Source organism: Narcine bancroftii, chromosome 4, assembly GCF_036971445.1.
Source record: "Narcine bancroftii isolate sNarBan1 chromosome 4, sNarBan1.hap1, whole genome shotgun sequence".
Taxonomy (NCBI): Eukaryota; Metazoa; Chordata; class Chondrichthyes; order Torpediniformes; family Narcinidae; genus Narcine; species Narcine bancroftii.
This window is the reverse complement of record NC_091472.1, coordinates 55,477,813-55,493,932: the sequence shown is the minus strand read 5'-3', so window position 1 is coordinate 55,493,932 and position 16,120 is coordinate 55,477,813. Positions and strand designations below refer to the sequence as shown.

The following is a 16,120-nucleotide window of genomic DNA, read 5'->3' as shown; positions in this document are numbered from 1 at the left end:
CTAAAATATTGGAAAGAAAACTCTCTGCTTTACTCCAGATGCATTCTCACCAGCTCTCTAAAATTGCTTGAAAACTTCATAAAATACTCCATTCCTCTCATTATAAAGGCCAACATTGTATTCATCTTCCTAATTACTTGCTTTGGCTGCATGCTAGCTCACTGTGCTTTGAATTGTAGGATTCCAAATGACTTTGTGTTGCAACATCTTATGCCACTTAAATAATTGTTGTTTCGTTCTCTTTGAAAATGAATAACCTTGCATTTAACCAACTTGTACTCCATCTACCAACTTTTTGCTGGTTCATGTAACCAAAGTCGAGGAATTCTTGTTAATTTCTTCAGATATGTCCTTTCTTTATGATACAGTTTCAAATTTTAGATTTATTGTTTGAGTGTGTACGCGACAGCACATACAATGCTGAGATTCTTTTTACTGCGGTTGAGGCAGTATTACCACTTACTGATAGTGCAAGAAAAGCTGTACACAGTGCATCCATTATTAACAAATAAAGAACTGTGAATAAATAACAAATTGCAAACAAACTGTGCAATACAGAGAGAATTAAAAAAAAAATCAAAGTGCACAAGTAAGAGTCCTTAAATGAGTCCCTGTTTGAGTTCATTGTTGAGGACTCTAATGGTGGAGGAGTAACAGCTGCTCCTGAACCTGGTGGTGCGAGCCCTGAGGCACCTATACCTCTTTCCTGATGGCAGCAGTGAGAACAGAGCTTATGCTTGGTGGTGTGGATTCCTAATAATTGCAGCACTTCCTGTAGATGTCTTGATAGTGGGGAGGGTTTTGCCTGTGATATTCTGGGCTGTGATGCAGGGCCTTTGGTGTCCCTATACCAGACCATGATGCAGCCATTCAGCACACTTTCCTGCACACATCTGCAGAAATTTGCCAGGGTGTCTGGTTTCATACTGCAAAAAGTAGAGGTGCTGAAGTGCTTTCTTCATGATGCCATTAGTGTGTTGCATCCAGGAAAGATTCTCCAAGATAGTGACACCCAAGAACACCCTCTGCACCTCTGGTTTTCTCTTCCTGAATTCAATGATCAGCCTCTTGGCTTTGGTGACATTGAGTGCTTTGTTGTTGGTGCACCTTCAGCCAAGTTTTCTATCTCCCTCCTGTATGCTGACTCATCACCTTCCTTTATACAACCCACCTCAGTGGTATTGTCAGCAAATTTGTAGATGGTGTTATTGTTCTGAGCCACACAGTCATAGGTGTAAAGCAAGTAGAGCAGTGGGCTAAGAACACAGCCCTGTGTGCTCTGGTACTGTTGGAGATTGTGAAAATAATATACCATTTCCTTTTATTTACCTTTTCTCCTTTTTCCTCCTTCTCCATAGAACAAGAACAGCCAGATTTGTCCAGTGATAGTGATGCCTTGTCACTGACAGCAGATGTGGATTCTCTCACTGAATGGGATGATGGAATGGCATCAAATAAAAGACACAGAAGGCTTGAAGCCTCCCTTGAACCTACCACCTCTCCTCTTCAAGACACAAGCAACAATGGGAGAGAAGGAACCAAAGTCTTGTGGTCACAGCCATTTGGAAGTCTGAAGCACAGAATTGGGAGAGATGACTATTTGGTAAAGGCAGGAGAGCAGATAAAACTGGCATTGCAAAAGGAGGCAGAACAAGACTTTGAAAGGGCCTTCAATTTCTACCGGACAGGAGTTGATTTGTTGCTTCAAGGAGTTCAAGGTGAGTCTAACAAAAGTAACGTTTCTGGAATATAAAATGAACACCAAAAAGTTATGTATTGAAAATTGATTCAAAATGTGTTTTTACATTTAAGATAAAAAAAAAACAATGAATTCTGGGTTGTATTAAATGCTTTAAAATTGACATAACTGTTTGTTTTCTTTGCTGTAGGGGTGATTGCACTGGTAAGTTATTTTCTAAGAGACATCCAGAAATGTTGATTAGGCGTATTTATTAGTTTCTGATTGACAGCTTTTGAATGAGGTAAGGCTTTGTTCAACCTAGAATTGTTCTTTGAATATCCCAGGTATAAAATGCCAACATGCAAACAAGTACAGTCTTGCAATTAGCCATTTATCTTCTTTACACTATTAATCTTCAAGCGCCAAATTTTATGTGGATGTAGAAAATCTAACTTGAGATCACAGTGACCTCCTGCACTTCATGTATAAAACAATGTGAAGAGCAATTGAATCACACCTCTGAAAGAGTAGCCATGCCACTACACATCTGGATGGATTTCCATTTAAGCAATGTTTATGAAATTGGGAAGTTGGATTCCAGTAGACAGTTGTGAATTCCAGAGGTTTTGTTAAGTTTTTTTTGTGCCTCAATTCCAGCACAAAAGGGGGCCCTTCATCCCATTCAAAATACCTTTGCACCTGTGGGCAAGGTTTAAGGAGAGGAGTAGGAGGTTCAGATGGGATGGGGGGGGGGGGGTGGTTTGACATGATGATTGGAGTCAAGAATGGACTCACTGCCTGAAGAGGTGTTGGAGGCAGACGTCCTCACAACTTCTAAGAATCATCTTGATAAGTGCTTGAATTCCCAAGGTATAAAAGGCATTGAAGTTAAGATGGGGAAATGGGATTAGTGTAAATGGGTGCAACAGGTGATAGGAATATGGTCGGCCAAAGGACCTATATCTGTATTTGTGCGCTGTCATACATCACCTGAGATTAAATTCAAGTAGTGTGAGGAAAGAATTGGTTCTGCCCCCTTCATAGCACACCTTGCACTTTTACATCAATAACTTGTTATTATTATTTTCTGAAACATGTAAAATTAAAGGAGTTGGGAATCTAGTTAATTTGGCAGTTTGGGGAATTTTACTGCAGTCGTGGTTACATGGCTGTCAAAATAAAATTTGTTTTGCTATGCAGGTAACATTAATGTAAAATTGGAAAGCACCATCAGTGTAAACAGTACAACCCAAGACATTTTACCAGAAGTCTTGGTATAAGATGGAAGGGGTACATTTTGGAGGGTCTTCATGTGGAGTGAATTGGTTGTTTGGAGAATGTTGAGAGAGGATCTCAAAGTGGGGAGTCATGATGGCTGAAGACTTTTTAAAGATGGTGAAAGGAAGTGCATAGTATGTTAAAGAAATTGATGACATTTTGTTAAAATGCATCTTCATTTACTTTGGATATTTTTTTACACTTGTTAAATAAATTTGCATTACCAGAAGTCACAACACTATATGTGAGGAAGTACAATGGTGGTTGTGTACAATGCTCACATAGGTGTCTCACTTTTTAATGGATGGTTTCTGGAAACTTTTTTTTAGTTCCTTTTTTTAGAAAAATATGACTGGGATACTTTAACTTCAATTGCAAATAGAGTATCTGTCTGGGACCCTTAAAAATTGATTTAAATATGCTATTTGTAAATATGATTTTACTCTGCATGTAAATTAACGAAGTGAGTCAATTTTAATAGGAGCACCAGGGAGTACAGTACATTGCAGAAAATGTTTTTCAGTTAATAGATGAATTGTAATTGTTCTGAGAAGCTGTTTGGAAGTAAGGGGGAATACTTGCATCAAATTTCCATTTTGTAATTTACTGTGTAGTAAAGAAACATTGTTGTGTGCACTTTATAAAATTTGAGTTGCAAGTGAACTACATTGGTTGAACCATGGCAAGTTATGGCTGCCCTTTTTTTTGTACTAAACACTCGGAAAATCACTACTTGTACACCAACACGCATTAAGCTACAGTATCATCATTTAGAAGAAAACAGCTATAATTATGATCGCATGCATGGGCTTAGTATTAAATGTGTTAATTTGGTATGACATTAATTACCTGCTTCTCCAGATGTTTAGTGTATTGTTGTGCACGCAGTTTACAAAATAATTGCAGTAAAGTTGAATGAAAATAAAATAAGCGAGTGGTTTCTTGCTTTAATATTTTCATTCATGTGAAACTGTATGAGACGCAGCTGCTGCAACGTTAATGCAAGCGAATGGTTACAGAAACAACAAAGGTTGCCATTAGGAGGCTTTTGTCCAAATGTGTTTCCAGCTGATTTTCTCCCCTCGTACATTAATCCCACCATCATTGCTACTCCATGAAACCATCTCAAAGACTTTGTTTCTGTTCTGATTCTGTTTTCTGCAAAATAGTAGATTTGTTGGGGGACAAAAACAGCAACATTTGGAACCAAAATAATATGTTTATTTTAGTTTGAAAAATAAATTACAACCTGCAAACCTGGCTCGCAAAGATTTGCACATTTCACAGAATGGATAGCAAGAAAAAATGTGATGTAGTTCTTAATTAATCCTAAAGCTATTTTATTTTCCACTAAATATTATTTAAGCAATAGATCACTCTTGTATTTTATAGTGTAGTTAGTTATGTAGGTATTTGCAGTGTTCAGTGGGCATCTTAAATGGGTGTTTGACTGTGGAGTAAATCACAAGCAAGTTGAGCTTGACCCATTTCCAATGTGGAGTAGGTACTCAAATACTTAATGGCTCTAAGAGCAAGTATGGTCCATCATATTCAGTTCCAGGCTGAGAATCTTACCTATGGCCTTTGATCCAAATGACATCATACCACAGGCCTGTCCACCAAGGCAGTGGTACCTTGAATATTGTGTTGGTAAGCACAACATTGGCAAATGTTAATTTGCATTAAAATAACTGAATGTACCAAGACATTTGACCCTGTTGATTTTCCTATTGGAGATCTCTCCCTTCAGAATATTGGATGAGCTGCATCAGCATCTGCACGTTGAGTCTTTGCACCTCTGGCCTTGTCTGGCTTGCATTCTTTGAAGCATAAGAATGCTGTTCCACAGTCTGGATATTTTAATTGCATTAAAAGCGTGTTTCTTCCCAAGAATTTTTTTAAAGTATATTAAATAGTTTGAAGAGATTTAATTTTGAATATGAAAGATACCAAAGAGTAATAAAAAGGAAGAAAAAAAGGGTATAAAAGTCATTATTATATATTTTTTAAAAAAAAGTAGTTTCCCCATCTGTACTCTCTATACTTAAATTATATGTGAGCCCTGATGGTGAACTGATCTGTATGTATGAAGGGGGAGGACTGTTTTTGTTGTGTTTGTGAGAAAAAGTTTAATATATTGTCTATTTAAAAGGTTATTATGTACAATTTTTGAAAAAAAAAGGATCCACACCATCTAGGATATGCTTTGTTCTCGCTTCTGCTATCAGGAAAAAGATATAGATGTACCACTATCAGACTCCGAAACATCAGACTCCAGCAGAGGCTCATTTTTGGACTCTTACTTTTCATATTATTGATTAGTGAATATTTTTTTTCTGTATTGTACAGTCAATTTGTTTCATTTCTTTATTTACACTTTTCTCTATGATATAAGTATCTTTCTTTTGAGTGCAGATTATACTACCGATAAATAGAAATTCTGACTGGCCCACATGAAAAAGAATCTCAGGGTTGTAGGTGTACATTTATGTACACTGACTATATAACTTTGAACTTTGAGGTTATGGGTTTGGGAAGTGCTGCTGAAGTAGCCAGGGCAAGAAAGCATTGTGTATTTTCTAGTTGGACATAATCTAGCCACTCAGAGGTGGATGAAATTCCAATCATGTGTGCTGCTTTGCCATAACAGATTCAGATTTACTGTCGGAGTACGTACATGACATCACCTACAACCCTGAGATTCTTTTTCTTGTGGGAGAGGCAGAATTACCACTTACTGGTAATACAAAAAAAAACTGTGCACAACATACACATGTAAACAAAGAACTGTAAATAGATAATGTAAACAAACTGTGCAATATAGAGATAATTAAAAAAAAAATCAATGAAGAGCACAAGACTCTTAGTCCTTAAATGAATCCCTGATTGAGTTTGTATTCAGGAGTCTGATGGTGGAGGTGTAGCAGCCATTCCTGAACCTGGTGATGTGAGTCTTGTGGCACCTGTAACTCTTTTCTGACGGCATTAACAAGAACAGAGCAAGTGCTGGGTGGTCTGATTTCTGCTGCTCTCTGATGGCAGCATTTCCTGTAGTTGCTCTCAATAGAGGGAGGGTTTTGCTTGTGATGTCCTTGGCTGTGTCCACTACCTTCTGAAGTGCTTTACACTCCGGGGTGTTGAAGTCCCCATACCAGACTGTGATGTAGCAGGTCAGCAAACTTTTCAGTACAAATCTGTAGAAATTTGCCATGGTTTCTGGTGTCATACCAATCCTCCATAAACTGCTGAGCAAGTAGAAGTGCTGCCGAGCTTTCTTAATGATGCCATTAGTGTGTTGGGTCCAGGAAAGATCCTTCGAGGTGGTGACTCCCAAGAACATAAATTCACCCTACCTCTCCAATTCTGATCCTCCAGTGTTCACTGGATCATGTATCTCTGGTTTTTCCTTCCTGAATTCAACGATCAGCCTCTTGGTTTTGGTTATATTGAGTGCAAGGTTGCTATTGGTGCACCATTCTACCAAGTTATCAATATCCCTCTTATATGCTTCTCATTTCCTTTCTTTATACAATCCACTACTGTAGTATCATTTGCAAATTTGTAGATGGTGTTATTGTAGTACTGAGTCACAGGTGTAAAGTGAGTAGAGCAGTGGGCTAAGAATGCAGCTGGTACTGATAGAGATTGTGGAGGAGATGCTCTTACCAATCCTTGCTCTTTTCTTTTCCTTTCCCCTTTCCAGATCTCCCCTCCCTTCCCCCTCTAACCACCCAGCCTCCCTCTTATTGCTGTTGCATCCTTCCTCTCTTCTCCACCTATCATCTCCTCCCTTTGCCACCCCATCTTTTTGTTTGGATGCCTGCTGACATTCTTTCATACCTCGATGAAAGGCTCAAGCCCGAAACATCAGTTATAAATGTTTACCTTTGCTACATAAAGGACCTGTTTGACCTGCTGAGTTTCTCCAGCTTTTTCTGTTCTTACTTCAAAAACGACAGTGTCTACAGATTTTCATTATTTACTTCTTACCGATCCTCACAGATTGTGGTCTGGAGGTGAGAAAATCCAGGATTCAATTACATAGTGCAGTGTTGAGTCCCAGGTCTTGGAGTTTGCTGGTCAGATTTGAGGGGATGGTGGTGTTAAATGCCAAAATGTAGTCAATAAAGAGCATCCTGATGAATGCATCTTTGCTGTCCAGATGTTCCAGGGCTTCACATGCTGAACTTCTTGAGTATTTGTTGGCAAAGCACTTATCCACATAAGTGTAGAGCAGTGGTTCTCAACTTTTTTCCTTTCCACTCAAATACAACTTTAAGTAATCCCTAAGCCATTGGTGCTTTGTGATTAGTAAGGGATTGCTCAAGATGTTATGTGAGTGGGAAGGGAAGGTTGAGAATCACTGCTCTAGACCCAGTTGATACTGAAATATTTTGCTTGAGAAAAATTGGTATTGGCCCATTTCCTTTGGAGTTATGAAACTGTGCACATAATGAGTCAATTAAAACAGTAGTTTTCAAACTTTTTCTTTCTACTCACATACCACCTTAAGCAATCCCTTACTAATCACAGAACACCGATGGAATAGAGAATACTTAAAGTGGTATGTGAGTGGAATGAAAAAGGTTGAGAACCACTGGTGTAGAGTGTTCCATTAAATTTCTTATTTCAAGCGACAAGGTTATAGCTCGGATACCCTGTCCTGATCAAAATGCAGCTGCAATATTTATGTGGCTGTCTAGTTAAGCTTCAGCTTGATGGTGCTGGATTTGGTATTGTAATGCCTTGACTATCAAAGATAGCTGTTTAGAGAATTTTGCTGCATGACACTTGTGTGGCACAAGTATTATTTTCCACCTTTTATTTCCATGTCTAGGTCTTGTTGTTTACCAGCATGGGCTCATTCATTTTCAGGGAGTTGCAAGTGGAATTGAGTATTATTCAACAGTTAGTGAACATAGAACATTACAGCACAGGAACATGTCCTTTGGCCCAGTATCTCTGCACCAAACAGATGCCCAATCTGCACTAAAACTTTACTGCTTGCACATGACATGGAATCTTCTATTTTTTTTTTCATTTTAATATGTCTATATAGAAGCCATTTAAAAACCTGTTGTACCTGCTTCTACCACTTCTGGGAGCCTGTTCCAGGCGTCTACAACTCTGTTTTTACAACAAAAACTACTTTAAGAGACCTTGTCAAATGTTTTATTAAAGTCCATGTGGACAAATTCACCTCATCAATCACCTTTGTCACTTCCTCCAAATTGTCATATTGATAAGACATGAACTGCCCCACACAAAGCCATGCTGGCTGTCACTAGTGTGACAGAATATATAGAAATACTTTTGGGAGATAGATTGGGAAAAGTTAGAATAAGTTACATGCACAAACTTTAAAAACATCTTATTTGAAATACTGGAGAATTCATATTCACAGTGACTTTGGAGATATTGTGAAGAATGCCTATGGAGACTTCACAAATAATTGAACTGAAGTTGTGGAAGAATGGACTACTATCTTCAAAGCAACAGCAAGAGACATACTGTCTCCTAATACCTTTTTGCAAGGCTTTTGACAAGAGTGTTCACAGGTCACTGATGGCTTCTTGTTTACCTAAAAACAATAGATGAACCAGAAGATGGATAGAGACACACACGCACGCACACACACACACGCACACACAAATGTTGGAACTGAAACAGAGATGGTTGAAAGTACTGGCTGTCTAGTGTTTCTCTTGGGATATAGAAAGGAACTCTGTGGTAAAAGAAAGAGGTTATCATCTGGAGAACCCTGATGGGGCAAGTTTCATCAGCAAGACACTGAGGTGACTAATGATAGTGCCTCAGTTATGGAAATCCTGGAACAGCACATCTCTCGCTGCAAAACCTACAAGAACTTTCCTGAGCGGTAACCATTTACCTTTCGAGCACCAAAGCCTGGTGAACTTTATTCATGTAAAATTATGTGCACAGTATAACAATTGCCTGCAACCAGTGAACTTGGAAGAATGAGAAGTGAGATTGGACTGTGAACCAAAGAACTTTCCTCAATTTTCACACACATTACATACACGTGCACTTAGAATTAGAAGGGGGTTAAGTTAAGTAAGTTAAAAATAGAGATAAGTTGAAGTTTGATTCGGTTTTCATGTTTAAGGATAATTAAAAGCAAATTTTGTTTAAGTAACCATTTGTTGTGGTGAATATCTATTGCTGCTGAGTTTTGGGGTACTTTTGGCTCGTAACACTAGGCCAATGAAGATTGACTGCCCCCACAAGTGCAAAGTGAAGTCCAATACAAACTGCTACTGCGCTCACCCTTAGTCGTACTATCACCCAAGTACTGAACTCCTTCCTCAAGAGAATCTCCTCTGGTAGCAGCATATCTACTTACAGGACTTCACATGAATCTTTTGAATGGATTACTTAATGTTGACATCCAGCTATGATGGCCTCAGTTGGCATGTGAAAATGTTTGTTTTAGAGTCATCAGATGCTGCCTTGTTGGTATGTGATTTGCATTAAATCCATTTGCAATAGTTTTGGTTATTTTGTTTAATCTGTCAATAACTCTGTGTAATTGAATGCTGCTTATCTTTGTGTCATTGCCATCACCAATGGATGACACTCCCTCCTGTTATAATAATTTGAACTGTGCATTATTTAAATATTGGCTGCTTTTCTGATCAGTTTTTTTCTGTGGAGAATCCTGAGAGATGGTTCTGCTGACCACTTGATTTTATCTCAGTAGTTACTATTTTTTTCTGTTTTGTTCTGGGTCAGTTTCTAGCTGGTTGGAGAATTTTTATGAGGATGGTGTGCTCCAGTTTGAGAAAGTGTTTAACATTCTGCTTGACATCTGCAGCTCACTGATAAAATTCAAATGAGGTTTGAGTCTCCCAGCTGTGGCCTTGAATAAAATTTGAAATAGGCACTCCCCCCACTTGTTATTTTGAAATGTACATAATATATTCTGATTTCAACAATGTTTCATTAACACGTATCTCTTTAAGTTAAAGAGCATGGGGGTGGAAATGTATTATTTGCTCAACTAGCAATGTTGTAGCATATGTGTGTTTTGCTTTCTTTAGAAATTTTGTTCCATTGAAATCAGTGGAGGTAAATATCTGAAGCGGAGTCCAGTGTCTAGTTACTACTGAATTGCAATTTTATTATATGTGACAGAAGATTAATTTTTACCCAATGACGTCCAGTTTAGAAAAGATCTTCTTCCACTCAGTTCTGCAATGACCAAGGTAATAATACTATGATTCTTTCTCTTATGGCTGATCAGATACATGCATTCATGTAACTCCATCTTGCCAGATTGGTAGTTGTAAAACATCTTGGTTGTCAGACTTATAGTTTCCTAAAATTATAAAAACAATCTAGTTTCATCAAATTTTTATGTGAAAAGGGTTAGCAACTTTGGGGTTGCATACAGTATGTTGTACTTGAATAATGTTCAGTCAGATAAATTTTTAAGTAAATTGCTCTAGTATGAAAAATACAGATATTTACATTTTTTCACAAATAATTGAAATTTTCACAAATTGTGTATTGATTAAGAAGTCTTTACTGGATTATAATCAGGCAGAGACTTTTGATCAGATGTGGCAGAACCAATCTAACTTTTAACTGTGAATGATAGAACTGGCCTGACTAAGAAGTACCGTATTTTAATGCATGCCAACTCCCAAAGCAGTGAAATTAACCATAACTCCTATCCTTGTTGGAAAGGATGGGTGTTGGAATTTGTCGTGGAGATTAGAACTTATGGTAGCATTGATGGCCTGCTGGGATGTTGGTGAGGGAAGAAATGCTTACCTCCTTTGGTGATCCCTGGTGCTCATCAAACTGCTGAATGAATGAAATTTATTGCCACATACGTGCATGAAAATTTTACTTGCTGCAGCTTCCATGGTACATTCAACACATAAGAGAAAAAAACTTTTAATAAAAGTCGAAGGAAGAGAGCAGGTAAGCTTGTACTGTGCTAGGTCCATCACTGTAAAAAAAAAAGTTGCAATTGAGAGCATTCAGAGCTTGTAGTCTTGCTGTTAGTCTGCCACGTGTTGACTTATTAAGTTGGGAGGTCTTAAATTGTGAACCGGTGTAAAAATGTTTTGGGTAGCTTTCAAGTAAACATGGTTGCTGAAGTTAAAAATTAATGGAGAGCTGGTCAGGAAAAGACTTAGGACATCGGTGTGTTACGAGTCCAGAGGACCTATAATCCCTGCAGCAATAGATATTCACCGAGACAAATGGTTACTTAAACAAAAGTTGATTTTAATTATCTTTAAACATGAAAATGGAATCAAACTTAAACTTAACTCTTAATAACTTAACCTAACTTAGCCCCCTTCTAATTCTAAGCATATGTAATGTGTGTGCAAGTTCAGAAAAATTCTTTGGTTCACAGTCTAATCTCACTTCTCATTCCTCCATGATCACTGGTTGCAGGCAATTTTTATACTGTGCACAGAATTTAACATTTATAAAGTTCACCAGGCTTTGTTAAGGTTACCGCTCAGGAAGGTGCTTGTTGGTTTTCAGTGAGAGTGATGTGTTGTTCCAGGACACCTACAACTGATGTACTTCCATCAGTCACCTCAGTGTCTTGCTGATGAAACTTGTCCTGTTCTCCAGATGATAACCTCTTTCTTTCAGGTCATCACAGAGTTCTTTTTTGTTTCTCTTATTTCAAGTGAAACATTAGACAGCCAGACCTCTCCTCTTGCATGAACCACAAGGACTTTGACCAGGCTGTCTTCCAAAAGCTTGTCAGCTTGTCCTGGTTCAGTCCCAACAACTTCTACTGGCTGACATTGTCAAGTCTCTCTCTCTCTCTCTCTCTCTCTCTCTCTCTCTCTCTCTCACACAGGCTGAGTGAAAGGCTGTTTGACTCTCTCTGCTTGCAAAACCAAATGACCCTCTTACAACAGCAAAACTCTCCTGCAGACAATAGTGGCTCCAGCCTGCTCTTTCATCTGTGCCTTGATAAACAATAATCCATTAGTGATGTCTTTTGAGGACTCTTCAAAGCTCTTGCAAAAAGGTGTGAGAAGCCATTGTCTGTTTTAGTGTTTGCACGTGACCTACTCTAACAAACCTTTCCCACTTTATCTCCCAAAAACATTTCTCTGTACTCTGTCACAGGTGTTAGTGATGCAGATTCCAGTGGCATAAGGTCTGTTTTCTTTTGCAATGCACTTTTATTGTTCAAAGTACACCATTACTATGTGTTATTTTTTCATAGTGCTGATTAGCATCTGAATTAAAAAACATTTTTTAATTTAGACAATCAGTCTGGTAACGGGCCTTTCTAGCCCACGAGAAGGAAGAAGAGCACCCAGAAGAAACCCACACAGCTATAAAGAGAACATACAAACTCCTTACAGACAATGGCAGATTCAAACCTGGAACGTTGGTGTTATAATAGCGTTGCACGAACTACTATGCTAATCAAGGCACGTGGCAAGCATAATTACCTGACTCTACACTTTAATTAGAAAAGAGAAATGATAGTGTTGGAAATAATTTCTGCAAAATAATATTACTTGTGTAAAAAAAAATCTGTGGTGCCCATTTCTTTTTCGGGAAGTATGCATTTTGCCGAATTTTCCTATGGTTGGCAGTAGTGAGTTCATAATGTTTCACTTGCACTTCTACAGACAGAAAAGGCTTATCTTTGATTTTAGACTTTGAACTAATAAAAATGACTGCTGAAAGAAAGATATATAGATTGTATTGGTCGTATTGTGCCGTTCGTGTACCAGAGAATGTACAGACTTTTTGGAAACTGTTGCAAATAGATGCTATTTGATCATGCCTGCATACAAAGCTTAAAAGTTGACAAACAACAGCCAGAAGACTGGTGGGATCAAATAAGTAGCATGCATTTTGTGGGAAATACAATGGTCATGAACTAAGACAATTATTTCAAAATCTGTTAAATTGCAGTATTTTTATAGATGGTTTAGGAATGATGTTTTTCTGGTATTTCGTTCCTTTTCTCAAATAAGACCAAAATCTGATGGCTTGATGGTATATCAGGAGTCGGTTGATTGTTGGTGGGGGTGGGGGGGGGGGGGGAGAGTCTATTTGTAATGGTAGGTTTAGTAATTTTGGAAGGGGGAGGGGAGGGCAAAGTCTTCACCATTATTATTTGGATATGGATGATTGGCAGTGATACGATTTTATCATTCACAGGGAATTTATATTTTTGAAATACTTGGTGCTTTTCCAATGCTTTTTACTGGTGGCTTTTTCCAAGGGCCTTTAGATATGATAGTGGACAAAAATCCTGTATATTAAACAATTCTTCTCTGTCCTGATGCCATTCTTTTAATCTTCGCAAATCTTGCTTGACCTGGTGATTTCTTCCATCATTCTACATTCTAGCATCAACAGTCCTTTTTGTCTTTAGGCATGCTGATCACTATGGTCTGACCAGCATCAATATTCTGTGTGATATCAGCAAATGTTTCAATATCTAAATTTCATTCGCTGTGAATTTTAGTATTCAAAGGATATGTAGGAGCAGAATTGCATCAGGCAATTTGGAGAGTACATGTGCAGAGTAAAACTTTTACAACGAACTTGAAGTTTGTTGTTATCTGGGACCATAAGCATGCTCACTAACAACATTAAGCAACAAAGGTGAAATAGAAACGTTAACCATGATATGATTTAAATTAATTCATATTATCCTTTTGTTGTTCCATCTGAGATGCTTGTGTCTCAAGAGTAGACAGGGCATAGAGTGTATCAAAGAAGGCTGGTGAAAACTAAGATCACAGATCACAGAACATAGAACACTACAGCATAATATAGACCATTTGACCCTCAATGCTATGCTGACCCATCTATTCCTTAAAAAATGTGCTAAACCCTCCCTACCCTGTAACTCTCTTATTTATTCCATGTGCCTGTCCAAGAGTCTCTTAAATGGCCCTGTTTCATCTTCCATCCACAACTCTGTGTAAATAACATGCCCCTGATGTCTCCTCCAAACTTCCCTCCCTTCGCTTTGTACATATGTCCTCTGGTATTGCAATTTCTGCCCTGGGAAAAAGGTGCTGGCTATCCACCTTATCTGTGTATCTCATAATCTTGTAGATCTCTATCAAGTCTCCTCTCCTCCTTCTTTGCTCCAAAGAGAAAAGTCCCAGCTCTGCTAACCTTGCCTCAGACTTATTTTCTAATCCAGGCAACATCCTGGTATATCTCCTCTGCATCCTCTCCATAGCTTCCACACCTTTCCAAAATGTATCACCTTGTAACAGCCCACACACAAAGAGGTGGACTGGCCCACAAAATGGTCGATGAACGCAACATCCGCACAGACTTGGGAGTGACACTGACTGTCATCCTAGGTGACCTCCCACATGGCAGGAAGACGGGGAACTGTGGTGGGAATGCTGATCAAACATGCGGGGCCCTGACGTCAATGCCTATAAACACGATGGCTAGTGCAATATAAATGTCTTGACTTCAAGGCTTTGATGTGCACGTCATTCTTCTTCACGCCCATGTAGTACAAACACTACAACCTCACCCTTATCCAGATCGAATTTCATCTGCCATTTTCCCGCTCAACTCTATATCCTTTTGTAACTTACGATAACCTTCAGCACCATTCACAACTCCTCCAACCTATGTATCATCTGAAAACCTACTGACCCATTCTAGGCCATTTATATAAAAAAAAATCACAAAGAACAGGGATCAGTCCCAGAACAGATCCTTGCGGTGCTCCACTAGTCACTGACCTCAAGGCAGAATACATTCCTTCTACTACTACTCTGCTTTCTCCATGCAGGCCAATTATTTTTTATCCAAGCAGCTGAAGTTCCCATGGAACCCAGTTTTATGACTTTCTAAACGAGTCTGTCATGGGGGGACCTTGTCAATGCCTTACTAACATCCATATAGAGACTTCTATTGCCTTATCATCATCAATTTCTTTTGTAACTTAGTCAGAAAACTAATTTAGACTTGAGAGCAACCTTCCCCACACAAAGCCATGCTGCCTGACCTTGAATAGACTGTACTTCTCCAAATGCTCATAGATCCTATTCTTAAGCATCCTCTCTAGTAGTGTGCATACCACTATCATAAGATTCACTAGTGTTTCACTTCTAGGATTCTCCCTATAACCTTTTTTAAACAAAGGGCCTACATTTGCCATTCTCCAATCCTCCGGCACCTCACCTGTGGCCAAAGAGGACTCATAGCCACTGCCCAGCTATCTGTTTCCTCGCTTCCAACAGCACCTGGGGTATATCACGTCTGACCCTGGGGATTCTCAATCTTAGTTTTTAAGAAGATCCAACACTTCCTCTTAATCTCAACGTCATCCAGCACACAAGCCTGTTCTATTCTATCCTCACCTCTGATCAAGGTCCTTTTGTAAATACTGAAGCAAACTATTAATTTAGCACAGTGGTTCCCAAATTTTCAGGCTGCTGCTCCCTTGGCCTTTAGGCCACATCCTGAGTGCCCACCAATACAACTGCGCTTTGGGGGGGGGGGGGGGGGGTGGGGAAGCTAAGGGCAGCACTGAGCGAGATGGGGGTGTTGGTGGTGGTGCTGAGCAGGGTGGGGGGGTGGTTAGTGGTGGTGCTGAGTGGAGGTGATGGTGGCGGTACTAAGTGTGGAGTAGTGACGCCAGTGTGGGTTGAATTTTAATATTTAATATAAATATTGATAGGTACATGGATGGAGAGGTACGGAGGGCTATGGAGTGGGTGGGATTAGGCAACAAAAAAAACACAAGCTAGAAGGTCTGAAGTGGCCTGTTTCTGTGCTGGCATTCTATGGTTCTATAAGCCGGCCACTGAGACCAGCTCTCATGAGAACGCATTGTCGGTGTTTATTTTGCTCACTACTGCCACCCTGAGTCTGACCAGAAAATTACTACCCTGGTTTCTTCATTAAATTTTGCAGTAGAATGAATAACAACAAGACAAGGTTCAGAACGCCCCATTTTTCCTCACTGCCCCCTTGGATCTTTCCACCACTCACGGGGCGTGGCAGCTCCCACTTTGGTGATCACTAATTTAGCACCTCCCCAAGATGAAGATGATAGGAGCAAGGATAGGCCATCTGGACCATTAGGCCTGCTCTGCCATTCAAAGAAGTCACGGCAGATGTTAGTGAACTCCACTCCACTTACTACCTGTTCCT

At 39.2% G+C, this 16,120-nt stretch overlaps 1 protein-coding gene across 4 annotated transcripts in view; it reads left to right on the top strand.

Annotated features, from left to right (window-relative positions):
* rps6kc1 (ribosomal protein S6 kinase polypeptide 1) overlaps window positions 1–16,120 on the top strand; it is a 198,681-nt gene that overhangs the window by 101,171 nt on the left and 81,390 nt on the right. For 3 of the 4 annotated variants that reach the window (XM_069931317.1, XM_069931316.1, XM_069931318.1), the window contains exon 7: window positions 1,359–1,718. In XM_069931317.1, the coding sequence (XP_069787418.1) occupies window positions 1,359–1,718 (360 nt within the window). Of the gene's footprint in view, window positions 1–1,358; window positions 1,719–10,037; window positions 10,186–16,120 lie in introns of those variants that run through there. The other variant, XM_069931319.1, reaches the window with a different exon arrangement.